The 22,580-nt window shown below is 38.6% G+C and overlaps 1 protein-coding gene across 1 annotated transcript in view; it reads right to left on the reverse strand.

The window, feature by feature from the left end:
• LOC121357760 overlaps window positions 1-22,580 on the reverse strand; it is a 116,373-nt gene that overhangs the window by 20,753 nt on the left and 73,040 nt on the right. Inside the window, exon 14 of the mRNA XM_041475348.1 lies at window positions 21,256-21,395. Coding sequence (XP_041331282.1) covers window positions 21,256-21,395 — 140 coding nt within the window. The remainder of the gene's footprint in view (window positions 1-21,255; window positions 21,396-22,580) is intronic.

A 22,580-nucleotide genomic window follows, 5' to 3' on the forward strand; every position in this document is an offset into this window, starting at 1 on the left:
CTCTTCATCTGAAACTTCCTTCCCAAAGGGGACATTTGCTATGAGAAGCAAAGCTTTCTGCCTGATGCTAAGAAATCCTAAAACTTACTGCTAATTACTGCACAGGACCATAGTAATACACATCTCTAAAAGGATTAAAATAAAAAACCCCAAAACCAACGAATCAAGCTCAAATGAGGCAGATGCCATTCTTTTCCAGTTAGAAATGTTGTTTTTCAATAACGAAAATGCAATATAATAAGCTCATTATGTTTTGGTTTTTTTTTTTTTTGTGTGCTTTAGATAAAAATGTGCTCTGGGTCTATGTTTTCCTTTGGGTGCATTTCCTCTCAGAGACATTCAGAACTCCTATCCCAGATGTGACTAAGTGACTCCAGCTTGTGCCAGAACAAAAAAGAGTGTCACTGTGAGAAACAGCAGTATCAAAGAATAACAAGAAGCAGAGAGGTAAGTAAAGGATGCTGGGGTACTGAAAGGACACTAGGCCTACCAAAAAAAAAAAAAATCCCAGAAAACAACAGCTACATTTGTGCATCTACGGACAGAGGAGAGAGAGACAGCATAGTGTGCTGGCCTAAGATATCAGCACCACCAGAAAAAGATTTATCTAACTAGAGAGCAGAAAACTAAGACACAGAAAAGACACATTCCTTTAAGAATAAAATCTGACTTGTAAAAATTGATACCTAATGAACATCCATGTGAAACTTTGAAGAGGTTTTGATATGGTTCCTAGATAAATGCAATTTCATCAGACTGAAAAAGAACAACCAAGAGAAGCATTTATAAAAGAAAATAATCAAATATTTCATGGGCACTAGAATATTTTGGACTTGACACTCCCAAATAGAAGATTTGCTCAAGAGTAAAGAAGGGGCACACATTTTTGAGATGTCACTAAGCTCGTTCCTTCCATTCAAATACAAAGAAGTACCACAGCACTTATCGCCCCTCATGCACAATTTCTAAAAAGAAAACATTTAAAAGATACTCAATTCTCAGACTTCACTCATAAAATAAGGATTTTCAGGAACAAGGGTGCTGACTTTCTAGTAGGTTGGGACTGAGTGTTTCTCTCTGTGGAGGGAGCAACTGAGGTACTTCTCTTCTACCCCTCTTGGCCAACAGGTCCAGAAGTTGCTAGGGAAGACTGACAGACAGACTTACTGCATCTACTTTGCCTTGCTAAAATATCTGGCTAAGAAATAAACTCCAATGTTCAGGAGGCATTAGACCAAAGCTTTCCAAACAGAAGAATAATGCATTTGGGCAGAACAAAAGGCTTGCTATTTTGCTGTCTCTGATAAACAACAGTTGGCAGGTATTGAACTTACCATGCAAATTAACTTCTCTGTTTGTTTGGTTTGTTGGTTTGGGCTTTTTCCCCCCCCGTGTATATTTGTCTGAAAGGGTATTTGTAAATAATATTCTTTGTTGAAAGATTTATTGGTTTTTAAACTCATGGAAAATATTATTTTTAACTTTCTACAAAGATATGATTCTGCTTTTTCTTGGAACCCTTAGATTTTTTGTCCAAGAACTCCAAGTAGCTGAAAGACATAGTGCAGTTTTTCAAAGAGCCAGGTTCATCCAGAAAATAAACACAAGAAACACTTAAATAACCTCCAGGAGAATTTAGGCTATAGTTTCCTCTGCTGAAAGGAGTGGAAACTATTATTGGGGAAAGAACTGGGGGGCAATCAGTTTGCCCATCATCCATAATGCTTATTCATTTTCTACCTACAACAGAGACAATCACAATCACAACCCTAGAGGACAAAGTCCCCTTATCTTTGATCCATAAGGTTTCCCACAACTGGTCTGAATTCAGACAGGATTACACTGGCTTGTAGTACACTGTGCTCCTTTGACTTCATGTGATTCATAGGTCATTCAAAATGACAAAAATTTGTCATATATTTCTCAGATGGAAAAACCTACCCTTGTCAAAACTCAAGGTGACAGAGTAACAGTGCTATGGGTCTGATGCTCTTTCCCACTCCTACAGCTCTTGATAGGATGTTTATAGAAGAACCCTTATTGCTCCTTCCTTCTTATTTGGAGCTTTTCATTTAATTGCAGAGCATTGCATAATAACCACATGCATTTAGACAGTCTTAATTTTGTCCAGCAAAGTAGCCTGTTCACCTTCCTAGGAATTCCCATAAATTTGGTAGCAACATATGGATCCAAGAGCCTGAAGAAGTCGGGGGCAATCAGGGTGAGATTTCCAAAGATACCAAAAGAATGCAGCTGATGAAATGCAGTTAAAATGAGACTAGAAAAAACTAAACTAGCTGAAAAACTAACTAGCTAAAAAATGAAACTAATGAGACAAGCTAAAACTAAAGTTAGAACCATAAAGAGCACTGTGGTTACAGGATACAGGTGACTCTCAAAGCCTCTTCTTCAGTTCAGACAATAATGCTCTCTCTGGTCTTCAGCATTTCATAGCCTCTTTTTCATGCTTAGTATGTAGCTTTAATAACCTTTATTTCCTTAAGGATCTACCTAAAACTTACATGATCCACAATGCATCAGAACTTATATTTGTATTAAAATTCTAATTTTCAAATATAGTATCATGATAGGGATGTTTTAGTTGTGTGGCCTTAACATTTGTTTAAAACATTTTACTATTTTTTTATTTTGCTTCTGTTTTAACCTGAAGGCATATTGATTCAAGTCATATTTGATGTTATTCTTTCAGCATAGAGACTTCAAATCATCACAGAAAAAGAGAGACACAGATGGTTTTGGTGGTTTAGTTCTTGTGTTGCATGGGGGTTTTTGTCTGCTTGTTAAATAGTTTTTGCTTGCTGTGCTCAAGGTTTGAAGGTAAAATTTACAAAGACAATGCTTTTTGACAGTGAAACTTCTGCTACATTTTTAGAAGCACTCAGCAAATTCCAGCCATGGGTTTCTAGACACAAAAGACAAATACAACCACTCCATGATTTAGATTGGCTTTCTGTTTGTGGGTCATGAGACTCATTGCTGAGCATGTCAGAAGTTGGCTGTGGCATTTAATGAAGGTTGTCAGCAACTTCATAGTTCCCATGGCAAAAGAAAGAGTGTGCTCTGGCTTTGGTTTTGGGGCATGGGTTGTTGGGGTTTTTTTCCCCCTTTTTTCTTTTGGAGCTTTCATTGGAATCTGGTACTGGAGTTAGTGGATAAACTCAGTTACTGCTAAAGAATCAAATTAAAAGTATGGAACAAGCTGATCCTTTGAAAAACATTGAATTGCATAGGTTTCCTTTTTTTCAGAGGCATCATTTAACATTCAAAATAAATATTAAATTTCCCTTCAATTTGAAAGTTTAGAGTCACTCATGAAATTAGGAACAATAATCATATTCTATTATGCCCTGTCTCATGTGTGTCTCGAGAGGGCTGTGACTTGTCGTAGCATGAAGGAACCTAGAAAAATGATTACTTGCTGCTTCAAAGAGAAGATGCATAGCTCAGATGCTCATTAATGAGGCAAAGGAAAATTAATTGACATGTCTAATAGTTCTTTTAATATAGCCTCTAAGCCTTGATGTGTCAATTGTCAAATTACCCCTGGCGTACTTTCTTTGTCTCAGTGATCTTATGCCGCATTTCTAGAAGAGAAAATTAACGTTACTTTCCTTGGCCTCTCTCAGCATACTTTCTGGCCAAGGGTGTCAGGCCTCCAGAAAAATAAGATGCATGCAGCCCAGCTGCCTTAACCTCTCTCCAGATCAGGTCTAAACTCCCAGACTACAGAACTGCAGCTTTGTGATGGCTCTGTGTCAATAATGCATCTTTCCTGGGGAATACAGTGGTTAAAAACCCCACAAGCTTTAAAAAGCCTAAATGTACCAGCCTTTCTACATATCCTTGCTACTTTTGTGCACTGCTTTGACTTAGGTTAGAGTTCCTTTCAGCAAGGCTCTGACTCTGCTTCCCCAGCAACGGTCTAGCCTCAGAAAGAGACAGCCTCTACCACCCTGTGACAGGCTTTCATGCTTGCTCCAACGTAGGCAGTGAAAGAGCATTCCTTTTAGAGCTTCCATTCTTTTCACATTATTATCACCCAATCCAGGCTGGAAAAAAAGCTGTTTCCAATCATTTGCCTGTTAGTCAAGTCTCTGCCTGACAGCAAATCCTTTGATCAAGACTGTTATACTGTGTGTATTAAGCTCATCTAAGTTTATGTAATGGAACATTGTAATTGTTGCTGCTATTTCATCAGATGGTGTTTCTGTCCTACGTGAAGTTAGGAATAAAAGGAAACAAAAGAGAAGGCATATGGGTCATGTACTGCCTCTGCTGTTTGTGGTCTGGGACAAAAATCCATGGGATTCCCAAAATTAAACAGCATCTGAGAACTTCATATTGGCAAATTCTGTGAGTCATAATTCCAGAAACTGAAGAAACCCTGATTTCAATGTTATTTGTTTGGGGCTGGTTTTTCATACATAGATTAAGTGATGTGTTTCAGAAATTAGCCCCTTAGCAGATCGTAACAATAAATCTCTTAATGCAGAGCCATACTGGAAAATGCTGCTCATTGAGCAGAATGAAAATCCCTGCAAAAGAGCATATCAGATCTTTATGATTTTGTAAAAAAAAAAAAAAAAAAAAAAAAAAAAATCATTAAGATATTTTTCATTCTTTGCCATTCTGCTTAGGGTATTCATATCCTTTGGCTTTTTTATAAGAAACAGATTTGCATGTGCTGCAGAGCATAAACACACTCAATCTAATAGTTAAGGAAGTACCTCACAAGTGCTGTCCCACAGAGCTGTAAGTGTGCAGTAAGTCTGAGTGTGACAGATTTCTTGCACATTTGAAGGCTATTAGTCCACACACAATAGATCTAGCATGTCTCAGGCACAAAGGAGTTGCTTCTCATGTGCTGTAGAGCAAGACTGTACAGCCGAATAGATGTATCTGGAATTGCCACATGGGCTGTGAGAGATCCAGACATCTTGAGCAAATGTTGGAAGTCTTCAGCTTTCACCCAGGCCCAAAAGGAAGAATCTGGGAAAAGCCAGGTTCTATGAAGCTGGGTGAGAAGTGAACATAAAATTCAGTAACATTTCTGTGTGTCCTTCTATTCATTTTTGAATAATCCAACCAATCAGCACTAAAAATTCAGGGAATACCATAGCTATCATTGTCATGGACACTTGATTTTGACAGAAACTGAAACAAGAAAGCAGATAAAACACAGGAGAACTGGCAGAAATGTCAGAGAGGGAGTTTGCAAGCACTAATAAAGGTATGTAGAAACCACCCACGTGATGCAGAATGAATATGAAGGTCTGTGTCTATGACATTTTTCCTTTATACACATTGTAACAAGAATACAATAAGGATGCTGAGGCACAGACAACAAGAATATTTTCCAAGACAAGGCAAGCAAGTAGCAAGATGGGGAAATATCCTTATTGCCCATTTGCTATTCTTTCATGCAAAATTTAATTCTTTTTTTGCTGAGATGTGGGAGTTGCACAAGGTAATGGCCAATGCAGCCAAAGAAAACCTAACTTCATGCTGCATGAGACCTCGCCTTAACTAATACATGAAGGTCTCTTAGAAGTTAATACATGAGGTCTCTTAGTAAAAACTCTTAGAAGTTTTTAATTGCACAATAGAGATGCATGAGAAGTAACTTCCCCTTCATTTGAAGGTTTTCAAAAGACAGCTCTGATCCAAAATTGGGATGAAAATGGTGAAAGCAAAAAAGTTCATGTATAGATATTTTGGTTAGTGAAAAGACCTGTTTTGATAATTTAAACAGGCTTGAAATTATTTTGACGTTTTCAATAGAAAATTAACCCATCTTGCAGATGAAAATGTGGGGGGATAAAGTAATTTCGAGCAAATGTTCTTTTTAAAATATCAAGATGGAATATTTCTAGAGTGTCCAAATTTTGTTTCAATTTATCCTTTCCCACAATTTCATTTTTTGAAAGTCACAGTTTTCCAGTGCAAAGCGCTTTGTCCAAAAAAACCCTCTCAACCATGACAGTAATACCACACATTCTTGATTCTAATGGGGTCATATGGTTCCTTCATTTCAGTGGGTAGGTTGAGACAAATACTGGTAAAATACTGTAAAATACTGGTGTGTCACCCATTCTGGCACTGTTCTGGCAAGTGTTGTAACAGGTCATACAGGGCACTGAGATTGCACTCATAGTGAGAACTACAAGTTGAAAATACGTCTTCCATTGTGTGTGATCCAAAGGATCTGGGGTCTGACCTAATGCTGACAGACTGCTGTGCTCTGGCTTGGACAGAGAGCTGCCACAAGCTGTGTGGGAGGTCAAGAGAATGCTTAGCAAATCCTGGCAATGGTGGAGAAGTGGAGAGCTCTACACTGAGCAAATTACCCCTGGTAATGCCACTGAAAGGCAAACCCAAGTTTCCACTACACAAATAGAACAGGTAAAAGGTGATTGTGGATCTGTCTAATCAGTTAACATTGAAGTACTGAAAACTCTGGTCAGCTGCCTCCAGTGGGTTTTTGAAATATTTTTCCCACAAATCTTCCTTTCCTCCTTAGTTGCAAATAAGCTGGGACTCAGTTGTAGACAAGAGCTTGGTACAGACATTTGAACAATAAATTGGTTGAATTCATTATGAGCAAAGTGGAATGACAAAATGTTGGAAGCATAAGCTGCCAGCCTATGAGACCAGCTTGTTTACAAAAGCATCCACCACCAGAATATTTAAATTCAGAATGCCAAAGGTAAGGAATGCTTCCTGTAAGCTACAGCTACTTGGGCTCTGTCACTGAAAATATGAACAAATCAGACATACATTGCTTTCCACACTTCCTTTTTGTAAACAGAAATAAACATATTTCTTCTTGTAAATAGTGCAGCTAAACTTCAGTTTCTCAGCTGATATTACTGCCCTGCTGAAGCCAGCAGACTTGAAAGCTAATTCACACTGTCGAAGTATCTGATCTGTTTTCATTTTGCTTATTTTCTTCATAAGCACTTGATGCTTTTTATTCTGCCACTACTTCTGAAGATTTTAGAATTAATAGCATGCTATCTTTCTATTGCTGTGTAAGTACTAAAGCAATATATTGCTTTTATCAGAATTATCAATTCTGATATGTCAGTAGGAGGGCAAGCAATGAAAGGGCTCTTCCGAGTACAAACCTATTTATTTGCCACTTTTCTTGTGCGCATTCTTATCCCTGAATAAAAGTCATCTCTACTGGAGATGAAAACACACAGTCTGTAGTCTTTTCTCGGCTATTCCTAATGAACACATGGGGTGAAGGTGTGCTCTAAGCCCAAGACTTTTACACTAGCCAGACCAGCAGACTCAAACCCAGCAGGAAAGAAGGCAACACTCAGTAAACCTGGTTCATGTGGAGGCTGTAACTTTATTAAATGTAAACCACATTATGGGCTTATTTAAATTAATGGTCACAGTGGGTGCTCAACACCTCTGAAAGACTCTGCGCTAGGGTTAGCTATAAAATTTTCCATCGAGACTCCTGTGTGAAGGGGAGCTGAGACTTCTGACTGGTAGATCTTGCCAGAAAACTGCCTTTCTGTGGGAATTTTTTTCATGATAAAATGCTCAGATTTTGGTGCTGGAAAAATAGAACTTTTCTCCCCCCCCCCCAGCAGTCCCTCAGAATCAGTCAGCAGCTATTCATTTGCACAAGCCCATGTGCTGTATGAGGCATTCTTGCCCTGTCACCTCATTTGGGTGTAGCAGAGTCCAATGTACCATTGTGCAGCGCAAGGGCTGACGGACCACCCTGGACATGGACATGCACAGAGCCTGCCTCAGGAGCCCTGGATTCCAAGGAGTAGGGGGAGATCAGAGCTCAGTGCCATCCCCTACACCCTCCACCCACTCCAGCTGCACTCAATGCTCTGCCAAAGAAAGCCAGGAGGATGGGGAGGGTAGGAGACCCCCTCATGTCAAGGGGACCAGAAGACAGGGACCACAGAGGGTGTCACAGGACCTGCCTCTGTCACACTGGGCATGCAAGCAAGTGACAGCTTGTCTGAACTAAGTCACTTAATTCTTCTGGACTGGGTGTTTCAGCTTTCTTAAAAAGATATTGTTTTCTAGGGGGTGGGGAAAGGCCTAAATTTCATTAGCAAATTAGAACTGCTAAGACTGGCTAAGGGAAAGAAGGAAGGGGTTGAACAACAACTCATGATGCTTATAAACAGTGAAAACCTCTTCAAAATATTCAGATTAAAACCAAAGGAGACCCTTTTCTGGTTAAAAAACAAGAGCACTGTACTGTAATTGGTTCTTTGAAGAAATAGAAACATCTTAACTGAGTCAATGATGATTTTCTGCATTATTGTAATGCTTGAAGTGTCAATGTTCAATGATCGCTTTCAGCTTATAAAAATTAATTTCAGACTTTTAAACATCCAAACCAATGAAGTTACATAGAGAGAATGTTTGGCATTGAAATAAAAATTATCCCAAATATAGAGCTGGAGCAACATTTTTTAAATTAACAGAAATATTGCTGAGTCATTTTAATACCAAAGAAATAAACATGCGAAGACCATGAAACTGTGGCAACTAGAAGTTTTTGATTCAAAACTAAAGAAATTAAAATAATCGTAAAACTGGCACTTTGAGTGGTGCCAAAAAGCAAATATATTTATACACAAATACTTACAAATATATCAATCTATATTTACGCTTTCACATTTTGTATAACCCCTCAATTTCGTGTAAAAGTAAAAAAATATTGGAATGACCTGGGATCACCTAAAAAAAAGTATTTTGAGTTGAAGTATTTTATTTTCCTATTTCCGTACATTTACAATGACAAGATAATGATTCACAGAATCATTGACAAACAGCAACTGTGTCCTTTTTTATTTGCTTTCTAACACTCCTGGAAAGCTTTATAGTAAACAGTTTAGAAGATAATGAAAGGTAAAACTTCCATCTGAAAAGGTTTGATTCAACAGAATTATTGGGACAATCACTTAGGTTAAGTGTTTAGCCCAGAGGGCAGTATAAAATTTCATCAAAATTCAAACCATGCATAAATGATCTCAAACTGCAGTGTCTATTTATACCACACAACATGTTAGTCACATTTTTCACTGAAGATTGAAAGTAATGATGAAGCAACTGATAAGGATGAAAGACTGAAGATGTGCTCTGCCACCCATGTATAATTCAGTTAGTGGCAAACATGGATTAGAAAGTAGCGTGCACCAGTATGTGTTTTCCAACTGCCTGAGAAAAACTGTGAACCACTAACAAGGGAAAGGGGACAGCAATGAAACAAAAAATATTTCACACACACAAATTAGCCAGGTAAAGAAGAGAGAGTTATTCAATCAGTGCGTCAGACATTCAAAGACAATAAGAAATGCAAATACAGATCAGAAGAATATTACCATTTTATATCTTTTAGATTTTGAGTTTCCTAAAAGAAAGAAAGAAAGAAAAAAAAAAAAGGCTTTTTATAATCCAGAGGAAAAAAGCAGTGCCAGTGAAAAAGGGGTAATTTTTGTAAAGATGAAATCTTCAAATTTTGGTGAATAAAATATAAAGAAATCTTCAGTGCAAAATCTCCATTAAGAGTGCAAAATACTGCCCTCAAACTCTAGGAAAAGAAATCACAGTGGAAATAAACTTTACAGTCCTTTTTTTCTGGTGGAAAGTTTTGATTTGGTCATTTTGGGAGAAGTTTTGAGTTAAGCATTAAGAAAAAGATCGTGATTTTTCATTTTAATCCTAAACAATGACAGAATCTTTAGCTGATGACTGCCAGAGAAAGAGAAATAACAGTTATGGTACATAATGTTATTTATCAGCTGATTATGGATCAGTCCATTAGACTGTATCAGCCATACTCAGGCACTTGCTGCAGATTTTGTCTGAACTATTAGAATGAGATCCTTGAAATTATGCTGACCTTCAGCTGAAATTCACTAGTTGCTAAATGGTGAATCGAAATTCCTTGTTTTGTTATTCTGTAAGCATCTAATATGCTGCTCAAACTATATAAAATTGTCAAGTCATGCTTCAGAAAGCTTGTACTGTGGCACTGAAACTGCACAGTGGAGGATTCGACACAAACCTAAGCTGAAAGCTGTGTATGGGGCTGTGTTTTTGTGCAGCAGCATGTTGGTCTCAGCAGATTCAGGTTATCACCACCCCAAGCAGAGCTAGGTGTTAGTGATTTGAACCTGCCTTTTTTGGGGAGCATGCGATTAAAGGAAAAACTTCACAGATATCCTGAGGAGTTATCTCTGAGTAAAAGTCATGGGTTAAAGCTGGAAGTAGTGGCAAGGGGAGATGAGAGCTGATATCTGTGGTAGTAGGGTAACATCAGCAGAAGGGATGCCACTGAAAAGTGGAGGGAGGCTAAGTGGTAGAGGACCTTACAAACGACTGGGAAAGATTATAGTATGACAGATGCCTCCAGTGATAGCTAATTTAAATGCCATTAGGTGCATTATATTTCACATGCAGACAGTCTACAGGGTGATGGAAAGCGTTACAGCAGGTTAGCATGAAAGTTTATGCTTCAGTCAAAGCAAATTGTTATCACTTCACTGAAAATGGCACTTCAACAGCTTACTTCAGCTGAGGATCTGCCCCTTTGCGTTACTGCAGCATTTGCTGTCCAGCAACATACTCAGAGCAGATGCTAAAGGTGGTGGAACTTAAGCAAGTTTTTGCTGACTCATTGCCCCCAAAAGAGAAAGTACAACTAAGTTAATGAAAGTTCCAAGCATTGTACTGTATTTTTAGTTTATTTTGCTATTCTACACTTTCTGATTTTTCCAAGTGGGTAATATTAAATAAAACATTTTTCCCAGTTAGCACTTTTACATGTTTTACATTTAGTGTACTGTTGCTATTCTTTCAGTGAAGTCTAGGAAAATGGCAGAATGAAGTTATGAGTTGTGTTATTTTGAGCTGATTTCCCTGTAACGTTAGTAAACAGTTTGATGCACCATGTCACTAGTAGCACTAGTAGCTCTCTTGTCTTCCCCCATTTAATGAAAATCTGTGAAATAAATGCTACAAGGCAGTACTGCTGGCATGACAAATTCCAAGCCAATAAGTCTTGCAGTTGCCAAGATGTAAGCTCTGAAGCTTGGCATTTGGCATTCAGAACTAGATAACCTTACTATAGTAACTACATTCACTGTATCTACAAGAGGGATGAATAAATCAACAATAATTGAACTACTAAAAGTGTCTAATTTCCAGAGTAGTGCTTCAAGCAACAACTGAAATTAAAAAACTGTTAAAACACAGCTACATACCCATACAATCATGTCATGAATGCACTGAAGCAAAGGTTAGCAAAAAAGAATGAATATGCATTCTTTTCTAAAAGTAGCATTCCTTGATCTACAGTAGTGATGAACTGTATAAATGTCAGGTCCTGTCCAAGTCCCACAGAGCCTGGCATTCCCAGCAGCAAGAATTTTTTATTGTTCCTGTAACATTACTCAAAGTAGGGAAAAGGCTATTCCTGCTGCATGTGGAATGCAGTCCCTATTCTTGAAGCCTGGCACTGTTTCCAAAGTTAGCAATGATCACAAACCCTTGAAATATTGTTGGTATCTCCAGGGTCTGATCCAAAGCCCAGTGAAGGCAAATGGGAAGATTCCACATGGCCTCAGTTTTCTGTGGGCCAGACTTAAAATATTACTTCTCCTGTCACTTGATTTCAGAATTTCTCACATTATCCAGGTCATATCTCATTGAATTTGCCACCCACCCATCTTTTCTTTCAGTGATAATTTTTATTAGAAAAATGCAGGTCTGGAAATCTTTAGGAAAATAACTAGCACAGTAGGTTAAACAGACTCAGTGCTTTAGAGAAACAGGATAGTCTAATAAACAGAGCTTTTAATGTAATGCATTTCCACACTAATACACAGGAGAGAACCTACCACTGGGACACCAGCCTGCTGTACACTGCTTTGGAAACTGTCTCCTAGAATTAATTCAGACTGATTAGCATAGCATGGATGCGTTCACCTGGGGAACTAACTAAAAATAATAGCCAATTTACAAATGAACAAGAGTAGGCTTTTTAATCTCCCATGACTCCACACTACAGAGTCACATCTCTGTGACTGCCACACAGCTGGTGTTAAGCCTTTGGGAATACACAATCAAAAGGAATTGCTGGAAGGTACTGAGATGCTGAGTGGAGGCATTCCTTGGGCCACTGTTTGGACAGTCCTGCTATGATCATAATATCAGTCTCAAGGACTGATTAAAAATACCAAGGAAACATATTTCCATCTAAAGCCACTAGAAGACCATTTGATTTCCAGGATCGGTTATTTATTTTCTTTCAGGACCTCCAATCTGGAAATCCAGTATTTATTCAGTGTTAACCTTCAGGAAAAAAATATAGGCATTATGGGTTTTAAACCTTTCATTTATCATATCAGGGTTTTTTCCTGAAAGTTGAGGCATAAGAAAGACATTCCCATCACGGAGATGCTGGTTCTTAAAACTATCTCAAGGAAAACTGCAAAGAGTTTTTACGTGCTCATGTATATAAGGCATGTGCAAATAAGGAAGTATTTATCCACGTGCACTGTGCAGGATAGTGAAATGTGTGATAAACCAGACTGAATACTTATCTTTCACCCTCTGACATTTTGTAGGTCAAACTCTATATCTGATGTACGAACTTTAAGCTGGGCGTATTCTGAGAGACAAGAGAATCCTTTAGTTTCTCAAAATTCCTAGCACACCTAAGCATAACTTGAATACTTGTGGTATGAACATACATCCAAGCGTCTTTTAGAAGATGAGGATCATGATATAATGTTTTGAAATGGAAATTATTCCAACTTTGAAATACTATAACTTACCAAGCAACCAAGGATGCTCAAAGGCCTACGTATTACATTTAACCAAAATGCAAGGCAAATAAAAACAGTTATGCTGCATACAACGATACACATAATGGCTAAAGGTGGCATTGTTTCCTCTACATAAAGTAAGCTTCAAAGGGAAAAGTAATTTTTGGATTAATGGGCAAACAATGCAGAACAAATTACATTAGTAGTTAGTTAAAAGCTCTGTAGAATAGCTTGCCCTCTATTTCCGAGTAATGGGACTGATGAAGGAATGGGATTTTTTTTTCTTTTCCATCCCCAACTCTCTTCCCCTGCAGTGGTTTAGGCTGGAGAATTAACAGGCAGGAAGAGCATCTCTTCACATTGTGAGAAAGACATAGCATTCAGTACATCTGCAAGAAAGAATAGCTGAGCCAGGAATTTCACCACTGTTAATTCCACAAAAGAGTCTGGCATGTTTTTAGTCATTAGCTTTCAGCAGATATCAACCAAAAACTGGTATAGATTTAGATAAAAGGCTGAAAATCTTATGAAGACAAAGTACACCAGAGAGTTACTGAGTTGTTTAAAAATTAAGCTCAAGACAGTGCATCACACCATCATAAGAATTAAGCATGATGACTGTAAATTCCTCACTGGCTGGACTTCCTCTAAAATCAAAGGGCAGACAGACTGCATTTTATTCAGAATTTTGTAACCAGACTCCCAAACCTGGCAGTTTGGTTTGAGTGTTCACATCCAAGACCAGGCAAATAGCAGGTCCTCCCTGTTCTTTCCTGCCCAAATCTGACTTTGCCAGAGAAGGAGATACTGTATTCTACCTAAAGAAGGACAAAATAGAAGGCAAGAAATATTGGTTCCACTAGGCCATTGAGGAGGAACATTTTGACTGTAATCCACAGTTTTGTCATCACCTCTGAAATAAGAAACAAGAGTCACAGTTAACAAGGTTCACATCTGCCCAAACTTTCCTGCTCTTTTCAGCTTCACCGTCACAGCTCCTTGTCTCCATCCTTTGTGAAGCATCTCAGTGTGTATCAAAAACTTGTAAAAGCAGAGACCCTGTTAACTTCTCTGGCTGTTTTGTCACACATCACTGTATATTTAATAATAATTATGCCTCTGCAGAGGTATTTTATTCTGATATAATCAGAACTATCCCACCAGGATCTTCAGCTACTTATTCATTTTGCTACAGGCTACAACAGAAAGAGTTAGAGAATTTACTGAAATAACAAAGTTATTTTACATACATATGGTCTATGCTTCTGTGCCACAGCAGTGACAGATAAAAAGCAGCCATCTATCATATTTTTCTCTCCACACTGTACTCAATAGGATCCAAAGTGTGACACCCATTTTGCTACTAATGCACATGCATAACTCCCACTTATTTACTGTAGTGCCCTGAAGATGTGACAGTTAGCTATGTAATGCACTTATTATTTTTATTCATTCTATTCATTAGAGATGACCATGTATGGCACACTTATAGCTTCACTTTTCTCCACTAGTCATCAGTAATGTCATCTTTTCGAGTTCATGAAAACAAAATGTTTATTAAATGACAAACAACAACCACATCTCTCTCAACTCCACGTTTCACAGCCAGTTTCCCAAGTCTTCTACTCTCCTATGAGTCTGAACAAACCAAAGGGCAATTCAGCTAAGTCAGAAAGTGCTTTTGTGCTGAGCAGGAATCTAAGCTGAATCGTGTGAAATGCCTGTGAGGGAGAAAAGCTGGCAGTGCAGTCTTTAAGACATTTTGACTGCACTCACAGAAAAGGCTCCAGCAACTTTGTGAGTTCACATTGCTCAGTTACATTTTCCATATTTAAGAAGAGAAATTAGCAATTTATTGTCAAAGAGCTCCATGGTAGTCATACCCAGTTTTCCCCCAATTATTACCAAATTTGAACCATAGCCTTTCACTTTCACCAGACAAGAATTGTCTAAGATGGAGGAAGATAAAAAATGAGCATTTTGGCTCATTTTTATAAACACACAAACCTGGAGAGGTCTAGGTCTAACTGTGAACTGCTCCAGCACTGGGGAGAATTTTCCCTGCTCTTTCAGCTCCATTACTCATATGTCAGGCACACAATTCCCAATCAGATGTCAGGCACACAATTCCCTTGACAAGATCTCTAGGAAAACTTTGGGTCTGTACTGAAGTTGCTCCATGACTAAGCTCACTACTCCTTTCTGCTCAAGAACATTAAAGCCAATAGAAAAGAAAAACAGAACACCAACCAACCAAACATCTCCCTAGTAATTGTGACTGATCAGTCCCTGACAACTCTCAATCGACACTCTCAACTAACTCTTTGTATCACTGATTTCTCTTCTCTGTTCCTAGAGACCAGCTCTCAGCTGATGGAGTTCCGCAGCTCTGGAACCTGCAGAGGGATGTGCATTGGCTGCCAACTCTTTCCATCATCCTGACCATATAAATAAAATTATCATCAAGTATAATTGCACTGCGGTCCATAGGTAACTGCAATAGTACACGTTTCCCATCACCATAACAATATCCAATCCTGGCAAAATTAAGAGTGTGCATACATATTGGTGAGCTTTACAAAAGACTCACAGAAAAATCAGTTCTTAGCAAAGACTCATGTCTTTCACGAGTCTTTACATATTTCATGTATTTTCAGGCCTTAAAAGTTTGTTTCCTAATTTTTCCCAGCAGTTTAGATTAATTTTGAAATCATACTTTTTGTTGATTTCAAATTCTTTTCCAAACAATTTATTTCTCATTCAATCTTTACTTTCGAAATTTTACCACAATACACCAGAACAGGGAAATAACTCCTTCATTGTACGAGAGAGAAAAGAAATAAAATCTCTGAATGTGTGCAGTTCATTGGAATTTGCCCAAATATGAATTAAATTGTATAATAAAAGAAGAAACTGACAGCTTCAGAACAATTAGAGTGCATAGGAAAGATGTCATTGTCATATGTAATGATTTGTGCATAGAATAATTTTCCAAAAAGTAAAATTTTCCTGTAGCAGAAACATCTCTTATAAGACTAAAACTAAAGCAAAAACTCCACAGAAATATGTACTGGTCTGCTGTAAAGTTTCAGTCCTCAAAGACTGAGAACATGCACTAAAGTAAACACCATCTAATACCTGAATATGTTAAAAAAACCAAACCAAAACAAAAACATTACTTGTGTCCTGCTGAGACTTGCCTGCAAAAAGAAAGTCCCACAAAGACTTCAGAATTAGGGAATTCTAGCTTAAGTCTTTTTGAGAAGAATGTGTGAAAGATTTGAAAGCATTCAAAGAAAACAGTGGGACTTCTGATTTCTCCTAAGAGTTAAAGCTTGGCCTGCCTTTAATTACATTTCAAAATTTAATTAGAAACAATGAAACAGGGTTTAGGCGGACTATCAGAAGTTACTGAGAATTTTTTAAAGATTAGCACTTTTTTAAAGCACACAATAAGTGGTTACTCTGCTTTACACAAAGGAAGCTGAATGTCCGCTCTTAATGGCCGTATTTTATATGTAATGCATGAAACAGATCCTACTGGGATGGCTATAAAAAACAGGTAAAATTTGACCTTTGATTTTAGGTAAATGTTACATATTTGAATAAAATATTTATGAGCATTTATGGGCAGCCGCAGCTTTTTTTTTTTTAATTTTTTTTTTTAATTTTAATGAAATCTTTAGAAAAGCTCAAGGGACAATCCAGAGCAATTTTTAACAGGCAATGCTAATTTTGAACAAATTCAAAAACTCAGGCAAGGATTTTCCTCTAACATAGGATTCATCACCCTCCTAACTTGGTATAAATTCAATCTGTTCTGTTTGTATGACATAAACAACAAGCAGTTTCACAGGAATGAGGCAAACCATATGTGAAGGTGTTTTAGAAAGCACAACAGGGAATACACCAAGCAAAGAAGCATCTGCATTTATTTCAATGTAAAATCACATGTGTATTATAAAGGGAAAGTTTATTGTCTTTATATAAAAAACAAGTTTACTGTATTGTGCTCTTTACAGTTAACTCTTCCTGTCCCTCAGTATCTTCCTCAATTTGGGAAAAAAATTAGTAAAACTCATAAAGTCCACAGGTGCAGTGGCAGGGCTGTAAAGGGGTCTTCAACCTTGTTCACCCTACCCAGGCTGTGACATGCTGCCAAGAGCCTGTTTTGTCCTCACCACCCCTTGCTACCTCTCTTGAGCAAGGGCTGCATCTGCTCCTGATGGGTGCAAGTGAGAACCAAAGCCTGCTCCAATGCCCTGGATTCTGGACATGCAAGGATGTGACTCTAGATGGGATTTACCAGCTTGTCTCCTGCATCAAGGTGCTGTCTCTGCACTGGTGCTGCACTGACCAGCCTGCAACCCAGCCATGGGCAGCACATGGCACTGCTGTGTGGGGCACTGGCTACTCCCCCACAAAAGGCAGTGCCCTACAATTAATTGGTTTTATAGAAGCTGGCCAGAGTCAGCTTAACACATTTGGGGTTGAGGAGAAAATATTTCAAAGCAGAATTTAGCCTGGGTAGGAGCTACAGGCACGTTGTTAAAAAGCTAATTGCATGGAGACAAAGGATGATCGTTACTTTTATATTAGTGTGCAATGTTAACCCTTGAGAGCTGTGTTTGATGATAGTTTGTTGGCAATTGAAATTGCTAGTTTTTATATTTAAACTCAAGCTTAAATATTCCTAAAGTCACAGAAGGTGAATATGTCATTATCTTTTTTTTTTTTTTGTATTAAGACAAATAAAGATTTTTGAAATCTAAGGTCGTTTTCACATCTCCTCTAGAACTATACATAAAAAACAGTGTTAAAGCACTGAAGCGTTGAAATTATTTCTCACATCTGGTTTTTTATACATGTTCAGGAAATCTGGCTTTATAGTGACAATTAGTCATGAAGAACATTTTTTTCCTCAAATTTTGCTTGTTTCAGAGAACAGAAGAAGAGCTAGAGAGCTTCTGAGAGTTTGGCTGCAAGGTTAAAATTCCTCCAAACTTTCTTCCTTTTCTCTCAAGGTTACAGATCTCACCCATATTATTCAGACAATAGTCACAAATAATATTGATGTTCTGCTGCAGACTACACAGGCTTTTAACTCCAGGAACACACATCTCAGAGAAAGGAGGCTCAGCCATGCTGTGGTGCAAGGCAAGGTCCTGGAGTGGGCTCTCCAGGAAGGCCAGCAGAGCACTTGGCGAGCACCTGGCATCTACCAGGCTGTGAAGGGATGACCCTGCAATATGTGACCACATTTGCCTGCTGTCTTAACCTCTTCACCCTCACGTCATCTTTTGGACTCATCCCCTCACCCTCAACTCAGTGGACCCAAGCAAAAGCCTGCTGCTCTGAGCAAGGCTGTACGTGGGCACAGTGGGAAAGGCACTCGTGTAGGCTGTGAGATGGAAGCTGAAGCCTGTGGGCTTCTGCAGCCAAAATGATCTTTTTATTACTTGTGTGTATAATGCCCACTGTAAGGAGGTTTGACTATGGCCTACGGATGTGAGACACCACTGTCAAATTAATATGAATGGAAAAGGACATGCATGCTCTAGCAATGGAAGAAAAAAAATCACAATTATCAGAAAAATATTTGTGATCACAAAAGAATATCTTGTTCGTACTCACCAATCTCCCCTTTGGCAAGCCTTAAAAGAGAAGAGCATATGAGAGAAGAAAAAGAATAGAGAAAAAAATCATTGGGAGAGGCAGAGGGTGAGGGCGGGAAGAGAAAGACTGAGACAGTGGATACTTTTAACTTGTCACAGTACAACACTAGCTTTTAATTAATACAGGGTATGTACAGCTTTGAAGACTGTTGGTCATACAGTACTTTATGATAAATACATTTTATGGGATTTTGTTTCTAAAGAGGATTTTGTAAAATAACCTAGCCCAATAAATGATTTACCAGCTGCAATAAAAGATCAAGGAAATTGCTCAGATTGCATCTTGGAGCATCTAAAACTCTGAAGTTTATGAAGATCTAAGCTGCCCCCAGATCTACAGTGCTATTAAAAATTTTTGTAGTAGCTAATTATCTTGCATTGCATTTTTTAAAAGGTAGCAATTGTAGTGGAGAGGAAGGTCTGGAAACAGACAAGGCAGAGTTGATGCCCTTTGATGGAGAAAGTAGGAGAAAAGGAAAGGAGGAGAGAGACATAAGTGAGCAACAATGGAAACATCATGCTGTTACAGAAACAGATGGAATTAACAATTCACAAGGTATCAGATTCCCAAGTAAATTACCTGAATTAACTCTATATTTTTAAAATGGATTATTAATACATTATTATATTATACTATTATACATTCTTTACATAGCATGCTATGTGTAATACCTGTATTACTTGACAAGAGTGGAGCAATTTCATTTTCCTATTGTTTTTCTTTCTGATAAATATGATGACCACAAGTGAAGCAGAAGGCAAAGGCATTCCCTCTAAATTCTGTTTGGTTCTAACCTCACAGGATCTGAACGTAAAAAGTATGTAAATAAAGCAAGTACTGGTCCTTATTTCCAACAACAGTAAATAGAATGGATATTGAAATAACAAAATACTGGCCTCAGCTAGGACAGGCAGCAACCTGACACATGCCCTGTTTCTTTTGTTTTGTACCAGGAAGATCTGGTTCACGCCCTGTAACTTCCTGTGCCCAGATATAACTCTGCCTACCCAGGGAATCCTGGCAAAATCAGTGTCCCTGCAGGCATGGGGCTCAGGGACAGCTGGGTTCCCTAGGAAATGATAAAGAAAAGAAATAGAAAACAAAATGGAGGAAGGGGCAGCTGTTTTCTCTTTTTCCCCAAATCAAAAGGTGAGGTGCATGTCAACAGAGACAAGTGCCTCTCTCCTCTGCTTCTCCAGATACCTTGTGCAATTTCAAAGGCCATGGAGTTCAAAGCCTGGGGACAGACTGATAAGGGTAAAGTTGAGCCCCTTTCCCAACACTTTTAAGCAGAACAACTTTGAAAAGAATAAAGGATTAATGCTGCTGACTTTAAAGCTAGACAGAACCACACAATGGTTTGGGTTAGGAGGGACCCCAAAAGCCATCTAGTTCCAAACCCTCTGCCATGGGTAGGAACACATTCCACCAGACCAGGAGGATAGGGCATATACAATCCAGGGATAGGGCATATACAATCAAATATTAATTCTATCACTGTAACTCTGCAAGACACAGAAGGGAGAAAGTGAAGTTCACCACTGCAGAAAGCAAGCACCTTGAGATAGTTAATTGATGATAATTTGGTTAATTTAATTTGAAAATTGAGGTAGGTAAAATGAAACAGTGAGAGCTGGCAAGGATATTTGGATGAGCACTGCTACTCTAAAATCTATTCTTATATTATGGCCAGGATGGGGGAGTCCTTAATTGTCCAAAATAACCATAATTAATCCAGCAGAATTATGAAAGCCTAATTATATGAGTGTGTGTTATTCTTCTGCCTGATTTATGCCTTCTCCAGTACTCAGGGTTAATCACCTCTAGGGCTGAGTTCAGATTACCACAGTGAAAATGCACTTTGTGTCTGTAAAGTCTTTACCTGACTTCCTGCCAATTTTAAAGGCACCAAGGCAAACGACAGCAGGGCATAGACAGCACTAGAGATGGTGAGGGCTGCTTGGCTTGCCGGTGAGATAATCCTGTCTCATGTTTTGATAGGGAAGTGATTTAAAATTAAATTTTCACAGACATACACCCTATTCTGATGTTTGTTTTCTAGATGCTTAATTCAAAACTCTAGGGGCTGATTTGGAGAAGAGCATGGGTTCCAGAAATGTATATTACAGCTGGATTTTGAATATTCAAAGCACAGAAGGGAGCTATATGAAATATTATGAGATCACTTCATTTAGTAAAGGATTGGGTCTTCATTGTTTTTTACTAATTACAAAAAACTGTCCAACTTTTGCAATTACCTAGAAGATGAAATTCCAGGAAAAATAATTATAAGTAAATGAAAAGATTTCATTTTGATGCAGCCTTTTTAATTTCACTTTAATTTATCTATTCATTTTAAGTCATTCCCCATATGTGTATTTTATAACAGAGAACAGTAATAATATTTAAAGTAACATCCAAAAAAGGTAGTGTATTGCTCCTAAAATGCTAAAAGAATTATGCTGGAAATCTTTTTGCCTTTATTCCCCTGACACAGCTTCTCAAAACAATGCAGCAATGTCAAAATTGCATTTTCAGACCAAAAGTGCTTCCAATTTTTTTAATTTGACTTCAGTCATAAATAACACTAAGTCCAAGAGAATTCCATGGGTTTTTGGTTTTTGTTTTTTGGTTTTTTTTTAGCCCAATAACTTTCACCTAAAGGTAGAAGCCTCTGTAATACACACATGGCAAGGCAAACTTTCAGGTTGTGAGACTGTTTGATGCTGAGATCACTTACCACACAGAAAAGGTGTATTTCTCCAAGTCTTCCAAATAAAAATTGCTCTCTGGAGATGTTTTCCCTTCTTCTTGGCTTTTATTGCTCTCGGGACCTGATTTTTCTTCGTAACATTGGTCAGGTGGCTTATTCCTGCTGACCTTTAAATGAAAATAAGAAACAAGTTTGAATACTAAGGTAATTAGCTGGACACAGCTAGCAAAGAGGTGCCAATTTCTCTGTTTTGAATTCTAGCCCTGTTTTCACTCTGTAACAAACATGGGAAGAGCAGTGGCAAAGCTGCTTTGAGTATGTATTCAAAACACTTTGAATAGACTAGCCTATTTCAATTGGAAGGGACCTAGAACAAGCATCTGTGATGCAATTCAGGGCTGACCAAAAGTTAAGGCCTGCTGTTAAGGACACTGTCCAAATGTCTCTTAAACACTGACAGGCTGGGGCATCAACCACCTCTCTAGGAATACTGTTCCAGGCTTTTGGCCACCATCTCAGTAAAGAATTGCTTCCTGCTGTCCAGTCTGAGCCTCCCCTGGTGCATCTTTGAAACATTCATGCATGTCCTATCACTGGATAAAAGTGAGAAGATCTCAGCTCCTCCCTTTCCACTTTCGCTACCCAGAAAGCTGAAGAGAACAAGGTTCCCCTGAGCCTGCTTTTCTCCAAGCAAGACAAGCCCTCTGCCGCTCCTGACAGGACATGCCTTCCAGCCCCCTATTTTCCCGTCCTCTGGACACATCCAAGGACATTTTCAACCTTCTAAAATCATGGGGCCTGGAGCTGCATACAGAATATTTTTCCATTAATTGATTTATGCTCCTATGGGGCTCTGACAAACCCTCTCAAGGAGGTGCAAGCTCATGGTGAAGCCAGCAGTCAGCCACTCTTCCTCCACTCATTTGTTTTTCCAGTGTTGGACACCACACTCTGCCAGTGCAAAAATCTGGACATGTCCTTAGTAAGCCATATGGAAGGAACTGACCTGGGAATTGAGTTAATACTATTTGGATTCTTTTTTTTTTCCTTTTTTTTTATTAACTGGGTTAGCTCTCAGCTGGACCCATTCTGATCCAGGTCACTCTGCCCCAGTTGCCAGCACAAAGGAGAGGGACAGTGCCTCATCTTTCAGTGCTGGTGCCAGCTTATGCTCATTTAAACTACTCTTTGAGCTATGAAGTAGAGGATCCTGATCTGTGCTCATCTCTGGAATAACACCTTTGCATGCACTGGGTCTGATTCGGCACTGGCATCGCCTCTCTGATTTGACTACCAGACTCCCTGGATGTTTGCCCCTGGACAAAGAGCCAAACATCGCTTCCACCAAGAGA

Source organism: Pyrgilauda ruficollis, unplaced genomic scaffold (assembly GCF_017590135.1).
Source record: "Pyrgilauda ruficollis isolate IOZ18807 unplaced genomic scaffold, ASM1759013v1 scaffold35, whole genome shotgun sequence".
In the NCBI taxonomy this organism is placed as follows: domain Eukaryota; kingdom Metazoa; phylum Chordata; class Aves; order Passeriformes; family Passeridae; genus Pyrgilauda; species Pyrgilauda ruficollis.